Source organism: Cornus florida, unplaced genomic scaffold, assembly GCF_030987335.1.
Source record: "Cornus florida cultivar Cherokee Brave unplaced genomic scaffold, ASM3098733v1 CherokeeBrave_3.0.0_Hap2_Chr04, whole genome shotgun sequence".
NCBI classification, from domain to species: Eukaryota; Viridiplantae; Streptophyta; class Magnoliopsida; order Cornales; family Cornaceae; genus Cornus; species Cornus florida.
In genome coordinates, this window is record NW_026775574.1 from 1,788,307 (window position 1) to 1,810,757 (window position 22,451).

The 22,451-nt window shown below is 30.8% G+C and overlaps 2 protein-coding genes across 2 annotated transcripts; both read left to right on the forward strand.

Annotated features, from left to right (window-relative positions):
* Positions 1-1,384: 1,384 nt before the first annotated feature.
* On the forward strand, positions 1,385-9,093 carry LOC132302441 (anthranilate synthase beta subunit 2, chloroplastic-like). The gene is made up of 7 exons (XM_059799309.1): positions 1,385-1,900; positions 4,308-4,378; positions 4,527-4,564; positions 4,641-4,751; positions 6,428-6,527; positions 7,874-8,009; positions 8,668-9,093. Exons 1-7 carry the CDS (start codon positions 1,616-1,618, stop codon positions 8,770-8,772), a joined length of 846 nt encoding a protein of 281 aa, XP_059655292.1. The 5' UTR covers positions 1,385-1,615; the 3' UTR covers positions 8,773-9,093.
* A 9,303-nt stretch (positions 9,094-18,396) lies between these two features.
* Positions 18,397-21,215, forward strand: LOC132304598 (protein FAR1-RELATED SEQUENCE 5-like). Its single transcript, XM_059802352.1, has 3 exons — positions 18,397-19,020; positions 19,110-19,359; positions 20,920-21,215. Exons 1-3 carry the CDS (start codon positions 18,397-18,399, stop codon positions 21,213-21,215), a joined length of 1,170 nt encoding a protein of 389 aa, XP_059658335.1.
* Positions 21,216-22,451: the final 1,236 nt, after the last annotated feature.

The window sequence follows — 22,451 nt, forward strand, 5'->3', positions numbered from 1 at the left end:
TATTCTTTTTTATAAGGCCATCATATTTTTTAGTATACCCTCAATTCATTTTTTTTTTCTTATTTTTTTCTAAATTGTTTCGGTTTAATAACAAATTTGGTGAACATTCTCTTGTTCTTAAATTTTTTTCTAAATTTGGTGAACATTCCCCTGTTCTTATTTGTTCTGGGTTAAAATTTAATAACAATTTGGTTTAATGGCAACAATTTAGAAAAAAAAAAGGGAAATAAAGAAAAAAAAGAAGGAAATAATTAACTAGTGGCGACAATTGAAATAAAAAGGAAAGAAATAAAGGCGGTAAAAAATATATATATACTACACGTATATGAATTGAGGGAGGAGATACAAGAAAAGTAATGGAAAAAAATTTAAAGGTTAATTTTGTTTTTTAAAGGTAAGTTTTGTTTTAAAGTAGTTAAATATTTCACGTTCCTTGATAATAAAAAAAGAGTAATTAATGAGATTTAAAGTAGGCAATGAGATAAGAGGCTGTGAAGCGACTGTCCTTATCATTCCTCTAATTCTTAAATTAGATTGAGCTCTTCGATCATACAATTTGGTTGAGCAATGTCAAGAGAAAGTGTGACTTACTTTCCATCAACATTTATTGTGTTATTAATTATCCAAAAAAACAAACATTTATTGTGTTATTGGGCAAAAACATTCAAATAAATGCGAACCAAAAGAAGGGTATTAAAAAAGGAAAAAAAAATCAATGCGAATGAAGGGAAACTATTAAACATGGAAGAAACATGAAAGTACTTGTGAGTCATTAATTCTGTCTTATTATTGAGTCGACCTAAATTTTGTGCTTGTATACATTCTGATGTTGCCCATTTAATTATACATATTAAATCCGAATCCTCTCAAAAATTTTAAGAGTATAACGCTTATAATTTTTCTATTATAGTAAATATTAGTAAAGAATAAATTTTTTTAATATATGGTCCGCCTACTTTTATAATTTTAAAATAAAGAATATAAATAATATTAAAAATAATACATTCAATTTTAAATTAAGATAATTATTTTAGAACCTTCATAAATGAAAGACAAAGACTTTTTGTTAGACATTTCATTTATATGTATATAATTTTTTTGGACAAGGAAAAAATTAGTTGTACCCATAATAATATAGTCATATCACGTACTATTTTAGTCTTAAAAAAAAAAGTGCCGTTTATGAAGGAAACGTGACCGTTGAATTTTTAAAAGTCACGGTTCTTCAAAAGTATTATTTTTTATAAGACGAAAAGAGTATTTATCTAAGTAATTCTCACATCATAAGAAAAATCCATCAATACTTCTATCATTTTCTTTAAATAAAAATTTGTATTAAGTATTTATTGACCCAACAAAATTCCCTATTATTAATTGAAAATTCAATGTACTATTCTCTCTCCCTCACTCTCTCTCTCTTCACTGTTGAAGCGGCCCGTATAGAAAGGGTTCGGTCGTTCCAGCAATCGCTCTGACAGCGAAGCTCCACATGTCCGTGTAGTCGCCAATGCTACAAATATACATACATAAGTATATATATGTATGCTTTAGTGCCTCTCTCCAAACGCATTCTCCTCTCTCTTTCTCTCCTCCGTTCAATCCAAAGACCTAAACCATGGCCGTCGCTAGTCTCTCTCAGTCCTCACTCCTCCTCCATGGCGTAGTCAAACCCTCACTTTCTCTCAAGACCCCAAACCCTCCTTCCCTTCTCTCTCTTCACACACATAAGCCCTTTCGCGGCGGCTCATCTCTGCTTCGTGCTGGATGTGCTTTTTTCCCCAAAATGCCCTTGGCTGTCTCCGACAATGCTTCTGCGTGTCCCGTCGAGTCGGAAAAGAAGACAACCGCTCCTATCATCGTCATCGACAACTACGATAGCTTCACTTATAATCTGTGCCAGGTTTGATTTCTTCTTTTCGTCTACCTTCGTTTTATGTTCTCTTTGTTTGCATGTTGAGAAAATGCAGGAAAGATATCAAATTTATAATTTTGGTAATCAGATTTTCATTGCATGTATCGCAAAATGTGTTTCATAGTACGTTTTGGGCTTAGTTGAAGTTAATTCTTTTAAAATTTCTTCATTTTTTAATTAAAATTTTTTTTTTTTTAGAAATTGGAGACATCATCAACAAAAAAAAAAAAAATACTAGTTAACAAGTTTAAGTTGATAAGAAGACTGGTAGGAAAAAAATGCCATTTGAAATATCAAGGAAGGATAGATAACATTTGAAAAAAAAAAAAAAAAGCATCTTGATCACTGATTAATTTAGATCCATTTAAAATTGAACTACTTATAAAATTTCACGCTTGTAAAAAGATCTGTTTTATTATTATTTTTGGCTTAGTTGAAGTTGTTATTATTATTTTTTAAAATTTATTCCATTTTTAATGTTTCTGGAAATTGAAACAACATAGAAGCAAAGCAATAAATAATTTATTTATTTATTTTTTCATCGGCAATAAACTCACACTCATGGAACTTGAACCCTCACCATCCACTTTGGAAGGCAGAGGAGATACCACTAGGTCACAAAGCCCTTGCTGGTTTCTCGCCTAATTAGCAAAGCAATTAAAGAACATGGTTACAATTTTCTTTCACATACAATACTGAAAATTCCTCTCCTACAATTCATATTCAAAGTATGTTAATCAAAATTATTTTTCTATGATTTTTTTATAAAAATTTAATTCTATCATGCTCAGTGACACGATAATACATGTATATTTAAATGTATTTGTGCGTGTGTACTTATGTGTTTGTTTGTAAGTATAGATGCTTTTTAAATGCTCCAAAACCTTGAACCTCAAGGGTGAGTGCCTTTGCCGTATCACATTCCAATGCACTTCCATTTTTGCTATTTTTTTTTTAGGCTTTCAAATTGTAGAATTGGTTTTTCTTTTTGGGATTTTAAGTCCATACATGTTAAACATTCATCCGCAAATAGAGGACAACGTAGCTTCATTTATTAAACCTTGTTTCCATTTCTTTAGCGAATGCATTAGAGAAGAGATATTAGGTAAAGCTTTTCAAATCAAGGTATACCTTGAGAATCCACCTATTTAGCATTCAATCCACGATTTTGCATGAACCCCCCATTTTATACCAGATCACTTTATCGATGTACTTGTAAAGCTATACAATGACTAGGCTTCTATTCTAAATTAATTAGTCGGTTTTATTCATTTTGGAATTTGGTCCTTTGATTATATTAAGTTACCACTATTCAAAGAATTTCAATCAGAGTGCAAATTCCAGACTAAGTTACAGAACTTTTCGTTTTTAATTGAATTTAGAGGATAAAAAGGAAAAGGAATAGATCTCTTATGCATTTCAGACTGGTGACTAAATCTCTTATGCCATTGTTCCTCTTCTTTTGCTCCACTGGGCTTGGGCTTGTGATTGGATTTGTAGTTATTCTTTGGCTGTGCCTGTTTGGACCTATTTTTATTGGAGTGTATGCGCCTTGTTTTAGTTGTCCTTTTGTCTTGGCCTTCTGAAGGCCTTGTGGCTTTTGCCTTGTTTGTACAACTGATTATTCTTCATCTATAGAAATTAATTCACCATACCGGGGAAAAAAATAAATTGATACTGGTTTTTCATGTTTTCTTATAATAATCTAAATGAGTTTGCTCATTTGTATTCCTTTCTTATGGTATATCAACAATTGGGTGTGGTAATAATGTTATGCCAAAACGGTGGAAGTCTTTTGCATTATCATTTTGGTGGGAAAACTTTTTTGATCATCAGAGGGCATCTTTCAACAATTTGTTAGTAATGATTCAAATGAGAAATTGATATATATTTTTCTCTTTGGTAAGTAAGATTTGAAAATGGGAAATTGATATCATTTCATAGGTTATCTCTATTAGTTTGAGGTATGTTGGGAGAAAGATATTTTGATTAAAATTATTCTTGCTCCTTTCTTTTGAATGAAGAGAGAGAATTTGAGAGGAAAATGTTTTGGAAGACAATTAAAATGTCTCGCGTGTTACCTTAAAAAGACTTATTTAGAAGACAACAAGGTTGTGAGAGATTTTGCAGGAAAGGAACAAAGGTGTTTGCAAATTTGCTCTTTTTCCATAAAAATTTTCTACATCCTTTCCCTGTTTGCCCCTTGACTATTGCCGTAATCTTCTCCGTGCATTTTTTGAATTAAACAGCATTATTATTTTGTAGTAATCCCATATTATTTAGAAGATGAATTTATTAGATGATGAAATGTATTTACTTTGTGAGTTGTTGTTCATGATTCTGATGCTTCAATAGGTAGAATATCATGCTAATACCCTGTCTTTGTGTTCCAAAGTATATGGGAGAACTGGGCTGTAACTTTGAGGTCTACCGAAATGATGAGCTTACTGTCGATGAATTGAGAAGGTAAGAATTTTAATTTTTAGTTCAAAAAGTTATGTTTACTGATTTTTGCATTTTGGGTGGTGAGGGATTTGTTTTATAATATTTTTCTCTTGTTGTAATTTATGTGACTGTTGTCTGAATGTATGTTTCTTTTTCTGCTTTATTTTAGGAAAAATCCAAGAGGAATACTCATATCCCCAGGACCTGGTAAACTATTTCATTTGTCTTGTATATATTTAATCATAGTGAAATTTTATACATCATGTTTTCTCTTTTATTATAGGTACACCTCAAGATTCTGGAATATCATTGCAAACTGTTTTGGAACTTGGACCCACTATACCATTATTTGGTGTGTGTATGGGGTTACAATGCATGGGAGAGGCTTTTGGAGGTGAGTTGATTTTGATCAAATTTGTGAGTTTGGATTGGAATCATTGAATTGATATTTAGTATATATATATATTTTTAATTGGAATGGAGTATACCGGCTTGACGTATTCAGTGTTCCATATTAAATGGCTGGTATATGTAGTAACAAAAGCAATAGAAAGTAATACAAAATGGTAAACTCTCAGATTATGCACATATTACTAAAAATTGTCAAATATCTACCCCCAGTATGATGATCTTTAAATAATTACTTCTCAGGTGATGCTGTGAGAAGAACAGCAAATAGATAAGCGAACAGATAAATGACCACAGTAAAATGTGATATGTAATATAAACATTTAATATGTACCTCCAGCCAGATGCCAATTCTGAAACGAGATTTTCTCATGACCACGTACAATGTTCATATGAAAACATTTAATTTTTTAACATATAAATTTCTCTCTATATAGATGGTTATTAAAGGAAGGAGCTCCTCAAAATTTTCTCGAAATTGTTAATTAAAAAATATTACATAAAATTGGTCCATACGTAATTGAGATAATTCATTCTTTCTTCTAAAGAAAAAATCCTCTATGCTGACAAATCTTTTATTAATAGGCACATTAAGTAGTTCTAGTCCCATTACAACAGAGTCATGGGGAGGGAGGACTTGAGACAGACCAAGTTCTTGATGTCACAAAGTGGCTACTGTGAGGCTCCACTAGCGTTTTCACAAAGTGACTGCTCTGGTGCACGAACTAGCGCCACTGAAATTGATGCTCATGAACAGATTAATAAATCTTCTATCAATCTGTAGGTTTTTTAGGTGATTTTCAAATTGTTTGGCTTATATATTGCAATATAAAGTAACAATTGAAACATAGAGAGAGACAAGATCAAGGGAAGTACGAACAAGATTAAAGATTGAATATCCTAAAAATCAGTTTAGTGAGCAAACAATTGAAATATTATGGAGCGGTAAAAAGGATACCAAGGAGAAGTCCTTTACTGATATGATGAGCACTATTGAACAAAATCTGTGTTCTTCCATGGATCTTGTCAGCACAAAGTCATTTACAATTGGATGCTCTTTGAAATAAAATGTAAAATGAAGTGACCTAAAATCCTTTGTCTTCTCTTGTTCTCTCAAGAGGATGGTCTATCAGTAAGATTTGAATATGCTTCTGTTGGATGACGAGGCAAAAGTTTGAAACACGCTTTTGTCATCAAAATCAATAGAAGAAGTGTAGGAGAATTATTTATGGGATACACTATTGTTAAGAGAGAGTTGGTGGTGATTTGATTCTCTGCAATAAAGGTTCAATGTCATTAATTTTGAGTGATACTATTCTAGTAGAAGGCATTGCGATAACGAAGATAAGGTTAAAGAATGTGGGTTAAAGCTGTAAGAAAACTTGTACCGACCTTTGATTGGACTGACAGGGCAAAATTGTGATTGGTGATTTGTTCAACAAATCATAAATACGTGGAAGAAGGCTTCAATGAGTTCATCAAAACTCTTAGTTATAGAATCTTGATTTATATTTGCTGTAGGATTGAGAAAATGTATTATAAGGTTATACATATCTGTGTATATATACACGCGCGCGCATAAACATTCCTTTTCTGGGTTACTATTCAAGCTTCTTGCTTGTGGTTATAATTTAATGTAACTTTTTGTGATTGTTTTTGCAGGGAAGATTGTGCGTGCTCCTACTGGTGTTATGCATGGAAAAAGTTCTCTTGTATACTACAATGAGGGCGGTGAAGATGGATTGTTTGTAGGCTTAACGAAGTATGTTCTTTTCACTTTACAGCATTTAGTTTGTAAATATTATTTGTTTTAATGTTATATTCAAATAGAAAAGCCTTTAACTGTCAAGTTTTCATTCATACGTGAGTTCAGTAATTAAAAATTATTTTTATAATGTGGTGAACATTCCAGATGTAGAAAATAAATTCATGGTTTCATGTCTTTTAAAAATTGTTGACCTCGCTCAAATGGTGCAACTTTGGTTTTCATCATTTTCTTTTAATAGTTCTTTTCCTGATTAGGTTTTTCATACCATCTTTTTGTTTTCATTAGCCTTTTTTTTTTTTTTTTTCAGATCAGCACCATCACTTTCAATGAAAATGTTCTCCTAAAGGCTAAAGTGAATCTTTACGATTTTTCCATTAAGTAATGAGAATAACTCTTCCATCTTCTTAATCTCATTTTCTTTTAGCTTCTGATCTGCATCCTTAATGTAATTGTTTCAATACTATACATTTTCTCTTGCTTCTCCTAGCTACCTTATATTTATAGGTATATATATGTTCGTTCATATGTAATTATGTATTTATCACTCTTCCTCGTCTTTTGTACTCAACTTGACATAAACCTTGTTTTTTGACTTCTCAGTATTCACTCTCTCTTTTTCTTGATTGTGGAATATTTCATTGTCTAACTTACAAAAAGAAATGTAAAAAAGAAAATTCTCATTATCTATCCTGCCTCAGAACATCATTAATTAATCAGTGGAGGATATGAGTTTTAGTGGAGTTTCACGAGAAAAGGATTGTTATCCTAAGTGGTTGCATTATATATCATTGGTAGGGTTGAGGGAAGAATGGCTCCCATGCTTACTTTTTTATTGCATTGTTGAGAACTTTATTCCCTTATTATCATTGGTTTTTATTTTTAGTTCAGTAAAATTTCATTAGAAAATTACAAAGAAATCTTACTTTAAAAAATATGAGACCATCAACTCCTACTTTTCAAAAGTAGGACTTCTTTGTAAATCTCCCAATTTTAATCAGGGTTTATCAAATCTGTTATGTATCACTCAGCTGTCTTAGGAGTCGGTTATCTTAATAAATGAATATATTGAAGTTATTTTTTTGGTACTTTGGTGACAAACTGACAAGATTTCCTTATATTTGAAAATTCTGTGATCTTTTGTTGTTTTCTTTTTATAAGCTCTGCCTTGTACTTAAGTGGAAAATTAAGTAATCAGTTGGTTTAATATTCTCCTTTTCATGTGATCTGGTTTATATTCTCAAATACCTCCTCAATTTTCACTAATGTGGCCAATTTAAATAAAATTTTACGTAACTAACTGATTGAATGATATGTTCTAATATATGTATATTTGTTGTCAGCCCTTTTACTGCTGGTCGATATCATAGCCTTGTGATTGAAAAGGAGAGTTTTCCTCATGACGCGCTTGAGATAACTGCCTGGACGGAGGATGGACTGGTAATGGCTGCTCGTCACAAAATATATAAGCATGTTCAGGTATGTTGATGTTTTCCCTTTTGACTTATAATTCGTAATGGCTGCTTGAGGATGCATTGGCCTAAGCCACAGAGGCTCTCCCAATGTGTTATGTGATGAAGAGTTGACAACTTCTGGGTCATCTAATAATAGTCTTGAATTATAGTAAGTTAATGCACTATCATACACACAAATTGGACAATAAGGGGGCAGTTTAATTCAAAACCACTTCTTGGTATATAGTTAGCAAGTTCTGAGATTATATGTGCTTCAACTGCTGTACTTCATTGTGAAGAAATTTCTAAATAAGAATGTAATTGATGAGCCTATAACTTTTCATGTTCTACCCTTTTTTTTGGACATGTAATACCCCTTTTATTTCATTAGCAAACCTCATTCCTGCCCTCATGGTTTGATGTGAATTTTGCCCTCCTATTATTAATGTTCCTCACTCTCGCTCTGCATCTTTTTATCATCCCATTCAAAATGCAGCAAAATATGGAATTAAGTACTCTGTTTAGATGTTTATAAGAAATAACAATGTTAAACTACTCAGTAGTTAACATTTGAGAATCATTGAAGACGGGACCAAAAAAAAAAACTGAGTCCTGGTTTATTCTTTTCGTTTCATTTATGATGAACTTAAGATTATTTATTTGCTTCAACTTTGAAAATGCAGGGGGTGCAGTTCCATCCAGAAAGCATCATAACCACCGAAGGCAAGATGATAGTTGAAAACTTTCTCAAACTGATAGAGAAAAAGGAAGCCGAATCTGAAAACTAGAGCTTGAATGCTGTACCTGGTAACTCTTTATCGATGTAATAGATCTTGATATGCCAGGGAATCATAAAATGTAGAACGTATGGACCAGTTCCGTTCCTTATGAGGGGAGCTTTAAAAAAATTTGTAGTCTCTCCTTCTGTAAACTCTCAAGTTATGAAATAGAATGAAGGGTTTATGTTTGTGAGGTCTGTTGAACCTGACCTTAACCTAAGCCAGCTCCACAAGAAGGCAATTCAGTGATGGGCAAACATATGTACAATCCTGCTCTGTTACACTCTGGTGAGTAAATTTGGCTTCAGTCGCCGAGTTCTTTTCTTATCATACTACTGGTTCCCTTTGATTATTTTGGTTCTTTTTGTCATCATTATTATCCCCGACTACTAGCGAGAAAACAAGGAAAGGAACATAGCAGAAGGCGTGAACTGAAAGAAACTGGAAAAAGAAACGATGATAAAGAGTTACCAGGTACACAGCACTTGGGCCTCCCCCAATCGTTGCACCGGCAAACTCTCACTTCTTTCTCTGTTAGCGAACAAATTCGTTAAGATGCCGGTAATCTCATAAAAGAACCGGAAGATACAATATATGCCTCTAATGGAGCTACCTAAATTCTTACTTATCTATTTTTAGCATTAGTCGAAATTAGAATTTTATACTTTGAAGAGAAACTTTTAGGCTAAAGATTTTCAAAGAAAAACAAATGTAAAAATTTATATTCTAACCAAATAAAAAAAATTACACTTCCAATCCGAACACGGATACAACACATGAGAGTGTGCGTACAGCAAAAATGGCCAGGGCTCAAATCCCCTGCTGTGAATTACCCTACAGTCCCCTGCTGTGAGCTGCTTAATGCCGTGTTTGGCTTGGCACAAGAAAAAGAAGTCCACAAACAGCACAGTAACTTAACGTGCCAACTGTAAAGCCAATAAAAAAAAAAAAAAAAAAAAAAGAGGAAAGTTGAAATAAGCTGCCGCCCCCGCCCTTCTGCAGTTTCACTTTCCCCTTCTTCCCTTTTGCTTTTGTTATTTCCCTCCTTCCTTTTTCATTTTAATCCAAACCCTTATTCCTCTCTTTGTTCCATCAAAAAAACATATTGCTTTTGAATTTCTTTTTTATTGGAAACCCTAATTCCTCTCTCCTCTATTCTTACTTTTTTTATAATCTTTTTTGAATCAAAACCCAGATTGCAGTGTGCTGATTTCTCAACGCAATGTCAACTATTCATCTACAGGAAGGAAATCTACAATGGACCTGATGTGGTATCTACAATTGACCTAATTAATGCTTGATTGTTGGTAAGTCTTATTAATATTGTGCATTTAATATATTGTTCATTTACAGTGAAATTTTTGTTTTGAACGGAACAATGTAGATTTAGAAAATTTATGATTCTTTCATTTGTCATCGATCTATCATTGTAATGAATGTAAAATCTTCTATAATTGATTTTTAGAACTGAATTGGCTTCAGTAGGTATGAATGTGTAATAAAAAAAAAATTGGTATTAAATGCATGCGGCAATTAGACATTTCAGAGGTTAATATTTGATATTTCTAAGAAAAAAAAATTGCGAAGTTTAACAAATAGGAACTCTGATCACCTTCACCATCAAAATAAGCTATTCACACAGTACAGACTAACTTATGTCACACATAAACTTAAGAATTTATGATTATTTTATTTGTCATCTATTAGTGTAAACTATGATATTTTTTTATTGAAATTGACATTGGTTAAGCATTATAGTGAATCTGAAATCTTAGCTAATTGTAGGGTTTTCTTCTATAATTATAAATAAGCATTCTAGTGAATGTAAAATCTTCCATAATTTTTTTTTTTTAACTGAGTTGGCTTCTTTAGGTACCAATGTGTTATCCAAATATTTTGTCTTCTCATATATGCGGCAATTACACATTTCACAGGTTATTATGTGACATTTATGAGAAAAAAAAACATTGTGAAGTTTAATAAGTAGGGACACTGATCACCTTCACCGTCGAATTAAGTTATTCACACAGTTCTACAAAACTAATTTCATAACTCTGCCAAACTAATTTCACACCTAAATTTAACATTTTTTAATTCTTTCATTTGTCATCTGTTAGTGTAAATTATGATATTTTTTAACTTGAAATTGACAATGGTTAAGCATTTTAGTGTATTTGAAATCTTGGATAATTGTTGGATTTTCTTCCATAATCTTTAATAACCATTCTAGTGAATGTAAAATCTTCCATAATTGTTTTTTTAAATTGAGTTGGCTTCATTAGGTACCGATGTGTTATCCAAATATTTTGTCTTCTCATGTATGCGGCAATTACACATTTCACAGGTTATTATGTGATATTTATGAGAAAAAAAAAAAAAAACACTGTGAAGTTTAATAAATAGGGACACTGATCACCTTCACCTTCAAATTAAGTTATTCACACAGTTCTACAAAACTAATTTCACACCTCTGTAAAACTAATTTCACACCTAATTTTAACATTTTTTAATTCTTTCATTAGTCATCCGTTAGTGTAAATTATGATATTTTTTTTAATTGAAATTGACATTGGTTAAGCATTCCAGTATATTTGAAATCTTGGATAATTGTAAGATTTACTTCTATAATCTTCAATAACCATTCTAGTGAATGTAAAATCTTCCATAATTGTTTTTTTTTAACTGAGTTGGCTTCATTTGGTATCAATGTGTTATCCAAATATTTTGTTTTCTCATGTATGCGGCAATTACATATTTCACAGGTTATTATGTGATATTTATGAGGAAAAAAACATTATGAAGTTTAATAAGTAGGGACACTGATCACCTTCACCATCAAAATAAGCTATTTACACAGTTCTGAAAAACTAATTTCACACCTATGCAAAACTAATTTCACACCTAAATTTAACATTTTTTAATTCTTTCATTTGTTATCTGTTAGTGTAAATTATGATATTTTTCTACTTGAAATTAACATTGGTTAAGCATTCTAGCGTATTTGAAATGTTGGATAATTGTAGGATTTTCTGCTATAATCTTCAATAACCATTCTAGTGAATGTAAAATCTTACATAATTGTTTTTTTTTTTAACTGAGTTGGCTTCATTAGGTACCAATGTGTTATCCAAATATTTTGTCTTCTCATGTAAGCGGCAATTACGCATTTCACATGTTATTATGTGATATTTATGGGGAAAAAAACATTGTGAAGTTTAATAAGTAGGGACACTGATCACATTCACCATCAAAATAAGCTATTCACACAGTTCTACTAAACTAATTTCACACCTTTGCAAAATTAATTTCACACCTAAATTCAACATTTTTTAATTCTTTCATTTGTCATCCGTTAGTGTAAATTATGAAATTTTTTTACTTGAAATTGACATTGGTTAAGCATTATAGTGAACTTGAAATCTTGGATAATTGTAGGATTTTCTTCTATAATCTTCAATAACCATTTTAGTGAATGTAAAATCTTCCATAATTATTTTTTTTTTAACTGAGTTGGCTTCATTAGGTACCAATGTGTTATCCAAATATTTTGTCTTCTCATGTATGCGGCAATTACGCATTTCACAAGTTATTATGTGATATTTATGAGGAAAAAAACATTGTGAAATTTAATAAGTAGGGACACTGATCACCTTCACCATCAAAATAAGCTATTGACACAGTTCTGTAAAACTAATTTCACACCTCTGTAAAAACTAATTTCACACCTAAATTTAACATTTTTTAATTCTTTCATTTGTCATCTGTTAGTGTAAATTATGATATTTTTCTACTTGAAATTGACATTGGTTAAGCATTCTAGCATATTTGAAATATTGGATAATTGTAGGATTTTTTTCTATAATCTTCAATAACCATTCTAGTGAATGTAAAATCTTACATAATTGTTTTTTTTTTTTTAACTAAGTTGGCTTCATTAGGTACCAATTTGTTATCCAAATATTTTTTCTTCTCATGTATGCGGCAATTACACATTTCACAGATTATTATGTGACATTTATGAGAAAAAATACATTGTGAAGTTTAATAAGTAGGGACACTGATTATCTTCACCATCAAAATAAGCTATTTACACAGTTCTACTAAACTAATTTCACACCTCTGCAAAACTAATATCACACCTAAATTTAACATTTTTTAATTCTTTCATTTGTCATCCGTTAGTATAAATTATGATTTTTTTTTACTTGAAATTGACATTGGTTAAGCATTCTAGCGTATTTGAACCTTTGGATAATTGTAAAATTTTCTTCAATAATCTTCAATAACCATTCTAGTGAATGTAAAATCTTCCGTAATTGTTTTTTTTTTTTTAACTGAATTGGCTTCATTACGTACCAATGTGTTATACAAATATTTTGTCTTCTCATGTATGCGACAATTACGTATTTCACAGGTTATTATGTGATATTTATGAGGAAAAAAACATTATGAAGTCTAATAAGTAGGGACACTGATTACCTTTACCATCAAAATAAGCTATTCACACAGTTCTGAAAAACTAATTTCACACCTAAAGTTAACATTTTTTAGTTCTTTCATTTGTCATCTGTTAGTGTAAATTATGATATTTTTTACTTGAAATTGACATTTGTTAAGCATTCTAGCGTAATTGAAATATTGGATAATTGTAGGATTTTCTTCTACAATCTTCAATAACCATTCTAGTGAATGTAAAATCTTCCATAAATTTTTTTTTTTTTTTTTTAACTGAGTTGGCTTTATTAGGTACCAATGTGTTATCCAAATATTTTGTCTTCTCATATATGCGGCAATTACGCATTTCACATGTTATTATATGATATTTATGAGAAAAAAAACATTGTGAAGTTTAATAAGTAGGGACACTGATCACCTTCACCATCAAAATAAGCTATTCACAGAGGTCTACAAAACTAATTTCACACCTCTGCAAAACTAATTTCACACCTAAATTTAACATTTTTTAATTCTTTCATTTGTCATCCGTTAGTGTAAATTATAATATTTATTTACTTGAAATTGACATTAGTTAAGCATTATAGTGTATTTGAAATATTGGATAATTGTAGGATTTTCTTCTGTATTCTTCAATAACCATTCTAGTGAATGTAAAATCTTCCATAATTATTTTTTTTTAACTGAGTTGGCTTCATTAGGTACCAATGTGTTATCCAAATATTTTGTCTTCTCATGTATGCGGCAATTACGCATTTCACAGGTTATTATGTGATATTTATGAGGAAAAAAAGATTGTGAAGTTTAATAAGTAAGGACACTGATCACCTTCATCATCAAAATAAGCTATTCACACAGTTCTGTAAAACTAATTTCACACCTCTACAAAACTAATTTCACATCTAAATTTAACATTTTTTAATTCTTTCATTTGTCATCTGTTAGTGTAAATTATGATATTTTTTTACTTGAAATTGACATTGGTTAAGCATTCTAGCGTATTTAAAATCTTCGATAATTGTAGAATTTTCTTCTATAATTTTCAATAACCATTCTAGTGAATGTAAAATCTTGCATAATTGTTTTTTTTTTTTTACTGAGTTGGCTTCATTAGGTACCAATGTGTTATCCAAATATTTTGTCTTCTCATGTATGCGGCAATTACACATTTCACAGGTTATTATGTCACATTTCTGAGAAAAAATACATTGTGAAGTTTAATAAGTAGGGACACTGATCACCTTCACCATCAAAATAAACTATTTACACAGCTCTGCAAAACTAATTTCACACCTAAATTTAACATTTTTTAATTCTTTCATTTGTCATCCGTTAGTGTAAATTATGATATCTTTTACTTGAAATTGACAGTAGTTAAGCATTCTAGCGTATTTGAAATCTTGGTTAATTATGGAATTTTCTTCTATAATCTTCAATAACCATCCTAGTGAATGTAAAATCTTTCATAATTGTTTTTTTTTAACTGAGTTGGCTTCATTAGATATCAATGTGTTATCCAAATATTTTGTCTTCTCATGTATGTGGCAATTACACATTTCATATGTTATTATGTCACATTTATGAGAAAAAATACATTGTGAAGTTTAATAAGTAGGGACACTGATCACCTTCACCATCAAAATAAGCTATTCACACAGTTCTAAAAAACTAATTTCATACCTTTACCAAACTAATTTCACACCTAAATTTAACATTTTTTAATTCTTTCATTTGTCATCCATTAGTGTAAATTATGATTTTTTTTACTTGAAATTGACATTAGTTAAGCATTCTAGTGTATTTGAAATCTTGGTTAATTTTAGGATTTTCTTCTATAATTTTCAATAACCATTCTAGTGAATTTAAAATCTTCCATAATTTTTTTTTTTTAACTGAGTTGGCATCATTAGATACCAATGTGTTATCCAAATATTTTGTCTTTTCATGTATGCGGCAATTACACATTTCACAGGTTATTATGTCACATTTATGAGAAAAAATACATTGTGAAGTTTAATAAGTAGGGACACTGATCACCTTCACCATCAAAATAAGTTATTCACACAGTTCTGTAAAACTAATTTCACACCTCTGCAAAACTAATTTCACACATAAATTTAACATTTTTTAATTCTTTCATTTGTCATCCGTCAGTGTAAATTATGATTATTTTTACTTGAAATTGGCATTGGTTAAGCATTGTAGCGTATTTGAAATCTTGGATAATTATAGAATTTTCTTCTATAATCTTCAATAATCATTCTAGTGAATGTAAAATCTTCCATAATTGTTTTTTTTAACTGAGTTGGCTTCTTTAGATACCAATGTGTTATCCAAATATTTTGTCTTCTCATGTATGCGGCAATTACACATTTCACAGGTTATTATGTCACATTTCTGAGAAAAAATACATTGTGAAGTTTAATAAGTAGGGACACTGATTACCTTCACCTTCAAAATAAGCTATTCACACAGTTCTACAAAACTAATTTCACATCTCTGCAAAACTAATTCACACCTAAATTTAACATTTTTTAATTCTTTCATTTATCATCCGTTAGTGTAAATTATGATTCTTTTTACTTGAAATTGGCATTGATTAAGCATTCTAGCGTATTTGAAATCTTGGGTAATTATAGGATTTTCTTCTATAATCTTCAATAACCATTCTAGTGAATGTAAAATCTTCCATAATTGTTTTTTTAACTGAGTTGGCTTCATTAGATATCAATGTGTTATCCTAATATTTTGTCTTCTCATGTATGCGGCAATTACATATTTCACAGGTTATTATGTCACATTTCTGAGAAAAAATACATTGTGAAGTTTAATAAGTAGGGACACTGATCACCTTCACCATCAAAATAAGTTATTTACACAGTTCTAAAAAACTAATTTCACACCTTTGCCAAACTAATTTCACGCCTAAATTTAACATTTTTTAATTCTTTCATTTGTCATCCGTTAGTGTAAATTCTGATTTTTTTTACTTGAAATTAACATTAGTTAAGCATTCTAGAGTATTTGAAATCTTGGTTAATTGTAGGATTTTCTTCTATAATCTTTAATAACCATTCTAGTGAATGTAAAATCTTCCATAATTATTTTTTTTTAACTGAGTTGGCTTTATTAGATACCAATGTGTTATCCAAATATTTTGTCTTCTCATGTATGCGGCAATTACACATTTCACAGTTTATTATGTCACATTTATGAGAAAAAATACATTGTGAAGTTTAATAAGTAGGGACACTGATCACCTTTACCATCAAAATAAGTTATTCACACACCTCTGTAAAACTAATTTCACACCTAAATTTAACATTTTTTAATTCTTTCATTTGTCATCCGTTAGTGTAAATTATGATATTTTTTTAATTGAAATTGACATTGGTTAAACATTCCAGTATATTTGAAATCTTGGATAATTGTAGGATTTACTTTTATAATCTTCAATAACCATTCTAGTGAATGTAAAATCTTCCATAATTATTTTTTTTAACTGAGTTGGCTTCATTTGGTACCAATGTGTTATCCAAATATTTTGTCTTCTCATGTATGCGGCAATTACATATTTCACAGATTATTATGTGATATTTATGAAGAAAAAAACATTATGAAGTTTAATAAGTAGGAATACTGATCACCTTCACCATCAAAATAAGCTATTTACACAGTTCTGAAAAACTAATTTCACACCTATGCAAAACTAATTTCACACCTAAATTTAACATTTTTTAATTCTTTCATTTGTCATCTGTTAGTGTAAATTATGATATTTTTCTACTTGAAATTAACATTGGTTAAGCATTCTAGCGTATTTGAAATGTTGGATAATTGTAGGATTTTCTTCTATAATCTTCAATAACCATTCTAGTGAATGTAAAATCTTATATAATTGTTTTTTTAAAACTGAGTTGGCTTCATTAGGTACCAATGTGTTATCCAAATATTTTGTCTTCTCATGTATGCGGCAATTACGCATTTCACAGGTTATTATGTGATATTTATGAGGAAAAAAACATTGTGAAGTTTAATAAGTAGGGACACTGATCACCTTCACCATCAAAATAAGCTATTCACACAGTTCTAACAAACTAATTTCACACCTCTGTAAAACTAATTTCACACCTAAATTTAACATTTTTTAATTCTTTCATTTGTCATCCGTTAGTGTAAATTATGATTTTTTTTACTTGAAATTGGCATTGGTTAAGCATTCTAGCGTATTTGAAATCTTGGATAATTATAGGATTTTCTTCTATAATCTTCAATAACCATTCTAGTGAATGTAAAATCTTACATAATTGTTTTTTTTAACTGAGTTAGCTTCATTAGGTACTAATGTGTTATCCAAATATTTTGTCTTCAATTACACTTTCACAGGTTATTATGTCACATTTTTGAGAAAAAATACATTGTGAAGTTTAATGAGTAGGGACACTGATCACCTTCACCATCAAAATAAACTATTTACACCGTTCTTCAAAACTAATTTCACACCTAAATTTAACATTTTTTAATTCTTTCATTTGTCGTCCGTTAGTGTAAATTATGATTTTTTTTACTTGAAATTGGCATTGGTTAAGCATTCTAGGGCATTTGAAATCCTGGATAATTGTAGGATTTTCTTTTATAATATTCAATAACTATTCTAGTGAATGTAAAATCTTCCATAATTGTTTTTTTTTTTTTTTTTAACTGAGTCGGCTTCATTAGGTACCAATGTGTTATCCAAATATTTTGTCTTCTCATGTATGAGGCAATTACGCATTTCACAGGTTATTATGTGATATTTATGAGGAAAAGAACATTTTAAAGTTTAATAAGTAGGGACACTGATCACCTTCACCATCAAAATAAGCAATTAACACAATTCTGCAAACTAATTTCACACCTCTGCAAAACTAATTTCACACCTAAAGTTAAATTTTTTTAATTCTTTCATTTGTCATCAGTTCGTTTAAATTATGTTATTTTTTTTTTCTTCTTGAAATTGACTTTGGTTAAGCATTCTAGTGTATCTGAAATCTTGGTTAATTGTACGATTTTTTAGCCCTTTTCATTAGTTCGGTAAATATTTAGTATATATTTTTTGTTGTCACAAGTTATAGAAACTGACTTTAACGTTTTGATGGACCTTTTGCTTGTTGTAGCATTCATACTGAAGTTATCCCAATGGATAATGACTTAAGTATTAATGATGTGAAAACAAGCGTTGCAATCGTTGCCGAAATCAATATTTCTGAAAACTTAGTAGCAGAAGTTGTCAATCCCATTGACATAGAATTCACACCAAAATTGAACATGCAGTTTGACACTGAGGATGAAGCATACGACTTTTATAATGCTTATGGGGGTAAAGTTGGATTCAGTATTCGTAAGGATTATGCAAATAAAAGCCGTAAGACAGGAAATATTACAATAAGCAAGTTTGTGTGTTCCAAACAAGGTTTTAGGGTGAAGGACAAGAGGGATATCCATACAAGAAAGCCCAGGGCTGAAACTCGAACCAGTTGTAGTGTACTGATGCAAATTAGATATGACCGCAAGAAGGGAAAGTATGTTGTATATAATTTTGTCGAATCTCACAATCATCCTATGATAATTGAAGAATGCACACATATGATGCCATCACAACGAAGAATAAGTGTTGCCCAAGCAATTGATGTGGAATTGGCCTGCGAATCTGGAGTTCCACTCGGTAATGCATTTGAGTCAATGAGCAGGCAGGCTGGTGGGAGGCAATCAATTGGCTACACCAAAGTTGATCAACAAAATTTTCTAAGGACAAGAGACAGAGTGAGTTAGAATACGGAGAGAAGACATGGCTGATGAATTATTTCAAAATTCAATCTTGTGAGAATCCTTCATTTTTTCACACCATGCAGTTGGATAGCGATGAAATGATAACTAATATCTTCTGGGCAGATTCGAGAATGATAATTGACTATGGGTATTTTGGAGACATCGTCACATTCGACACGACATACAAGCTCGTCCAAAGTAATCGTCCTTTTATGGCTTTTCTCGGTTTGAATCATCATAGGGAGACTGCTGTCTTTGAACTAGCATTGATGTATGACGAGACTGCCAATTCCTTTGCGTGGCTGTTTGATTCATTCTTGAATGCAATGTCAGGTAAGTAGTCTAAATGTAATTTTTTTTTTTCTTTTTGCAATTATTAAAGGCTAAAGTTGATCATGCCCTTTTTTAACCCTTCCTTTTTTTTTTCTTTTTTTTTATTTTTATATATATATATACTTTTTCAGTATGATTCTGATTTTTATGTAAATTACTTGTGGTTACTTGAGTGAGTTTATTGTTTGTACCTTGTAGCTCACCAGTAGCTTAATCATATTTGAAGTCTACTACACTACCTGGAGATGTTAGAATCTTTACTTCCCAAGGGTAGTAGCAACAGTCATTTATTCCTTCCAAATACCTGTATATGTTTTCCTGAATACAAATACTAAATAATGCATTGACAATACTCGTGTATAAAATACTAACTTTTTCTTGTGTAGGTACATGTCCATTATGTGCACTCTCGGGTTGAGTTTGAGTCATATTTTAAAACACAAGCAGAGAAGAATAATGAGATGAAGGTGGAAATGTAAAGAATGTGGATTGTGTGAGGTGAAAGATTGGAAGAGTGCATTTGGTTAAAAAAAAAATGAATTGGTTTAAGATTCCATGTAGGTTAAAATTATAATTTAATTATCTGTGCTGCACCTACTTAATTAGAAGTTAATTATCAAGGAGAGAACAATGAATAATCTCTGTTTTTCTGTTTCTATATCATGGAAAAGAAAAACAAAAATAGTTGCAACATTTTATTGTACTCATTTTGTCAAATGTCAAGGGTAAAATAAGAATTCTAACTCCTCTATTCTTTTTGTTCACATCTTTTACACTAAAATGATTTAGCTCAAATTATAACTCTTTATGTCTTAAAAAAAATTTATATCTCTTTAATAATAATAATAACAACACAAGGTGTTGTGGGAGATGTAAAGAATGTGGATTGTGGGACTTACCTAAATAAAGTCCTTTTATTTTTATTTCTCTTTTCATCTCATTATTCTTCTCTGCTTGTTTTTTAAAATATAACTCAAACTCAACCCGAGAGTGCACATAATGGACATGTATGTATACAAGAAAAAGTTAGTACTTTATACACGAGTATTGTCAATGCATTATTCAGTATTTGTATTCAGGAAAACATATACAGGTATTTGGAAGGTATAAATGACTGTTCCTACTACCCTTGGGAAGCAAAGATTCTAACATCTCCAGGTAGTGTAGTAGACTTCAAATATGATTAAGTTACTGGTGAGCTACAAGTTACAAACAATAAACTCACTCAAGTAACCACAAGTAATTTACATAAAAATCAGAATCATATTGAAAAAGTATATATATATATATATATATATATATATATATATATATATATATATATATATAAAAGGAAGGGTTAAAAAAGGGCATGATCAACTTCAGCCTTTAATAATTGAACATGGCCATTCTTTTTTACCTTTTTTATGTGAATTACTTTTTCAAATGAAGATATTTTATTGGGCCATAATGTTCTCGCCTTCAAATTTTCAATACTGTTAAAAATTTTAGTGATGATGTATGATAAGATTGCCTATTCATTTACATGCCTTTTTGATATATTCTTGAATGTGATGTTAGGTAAAGCACCACAAACGATTCTTACTGACCAAGATGGTGCAATGGCAAAGGCGTTGGCACAAGTTATGCCGAGGACAAGACATTTACTTTGCACGTGGCACATCATGGCAAATGCACAGAAGCATGTAGGCACCATTTTTAGGAATGATGAAGGGATTAAAAGTGTGCTGAGTCAATTCATGTACTGTTATGATGATAAGGATGATTTTTGTATACAATGGGATGTAATGTTAAGGGACTACAATGTTGTTGGTAACACATGGTTGAACAATTTGTTGGGTTTAAGAGAAAAATAGGGTTATCCATTTGTTAAACATTGGTTTACCGCTGGAATGCGGACAACGCAGCTGAGTGAAAGTTTAAATAGCTGCTTGAAAGAGTACTTAACCAGGAAAATGAGTATTCCAGATTTCTTCATGCACCTTGACAGGCTATTGTCAGACAAACGGTACAAGGAATATCAAGCTGAGTATGGTTTACTCAGTAAACTACCTAGACTTAAACAAAATTGTCCCATTCTAAAACAAGTGGGCAATATGTACACATTGAAGATTTTTGAACTTTTCCAGGACCAATTCATAGAAGCTTGTGTGGTTGCTACCGTGGAAGGAACAAGTTTTGATGAAAATGGATTACGTGTTTCTAGAGTATCTGTTCATGATGGCAGTATGGATCGGACTGTGACAAGGTGGGATGATGGCTTTCTAAGTTGTTCGTGCGAGAAATATGCAATGAAAGGTATTTTGTGCAGCCATGTACTTAAAGTACTGAAAGACGACACTCAGTATTTCAAAGAATTACCTTCTATGTATATACTAAAAAGGTGGACGAGAAAAGCTAGGGATAACAGCGTACAAGACATCCGTGGATGTGAAGTTATTGCTGATCCTAAACTTGAAGTACGCAGAAGGTATAGGATGTTATGTCATTGTTTTTTTTACAGAAATCAGCTCATTTGCATCCGAGAAAGAAGAGGTATTCAATAATTTGATGCTAAAGGGGATGAAATGGAAAAGGAAACACATTAATGTTGAAAGGCAATGTTTCGATGTTGAACAAGAGGCAACCAATTCAGTTTTTTCAACTGAAAAAAGTAATAATCATGAACATAATGAAAGTATCATTGGGCAAGCCGTGACCGGAAGTAATGCCAAGAGTATAAAGAATAAAGAAACAGGTGGTAAGGGACCAAGGCGCAAGAAGAAGAATAAGTTTGAACAATACATGCAGAGAAAAAAAAACTATGCGAAACGAAAGGTTAATTTAATTTATTTTTTATTATTTGATAATTTAATTTTCCAGTATATGTCATTAACATTTTGATATTAGCAATGTCATAATTTTATTTTTACAATGAATAAATCTATTATTTTGTAGAAATCAAATGGCAACAACAGCGTTAGTGCAGGTGTAGGTGGCAGTAATACCGTGGCACCTATTACATATGTACGTTTGAATGTGAGTTTTCTCCTTTTCTTAAATGAAAACATTGATTTTTTATTTTTTATATATTATTATAATTTTCAGTATGA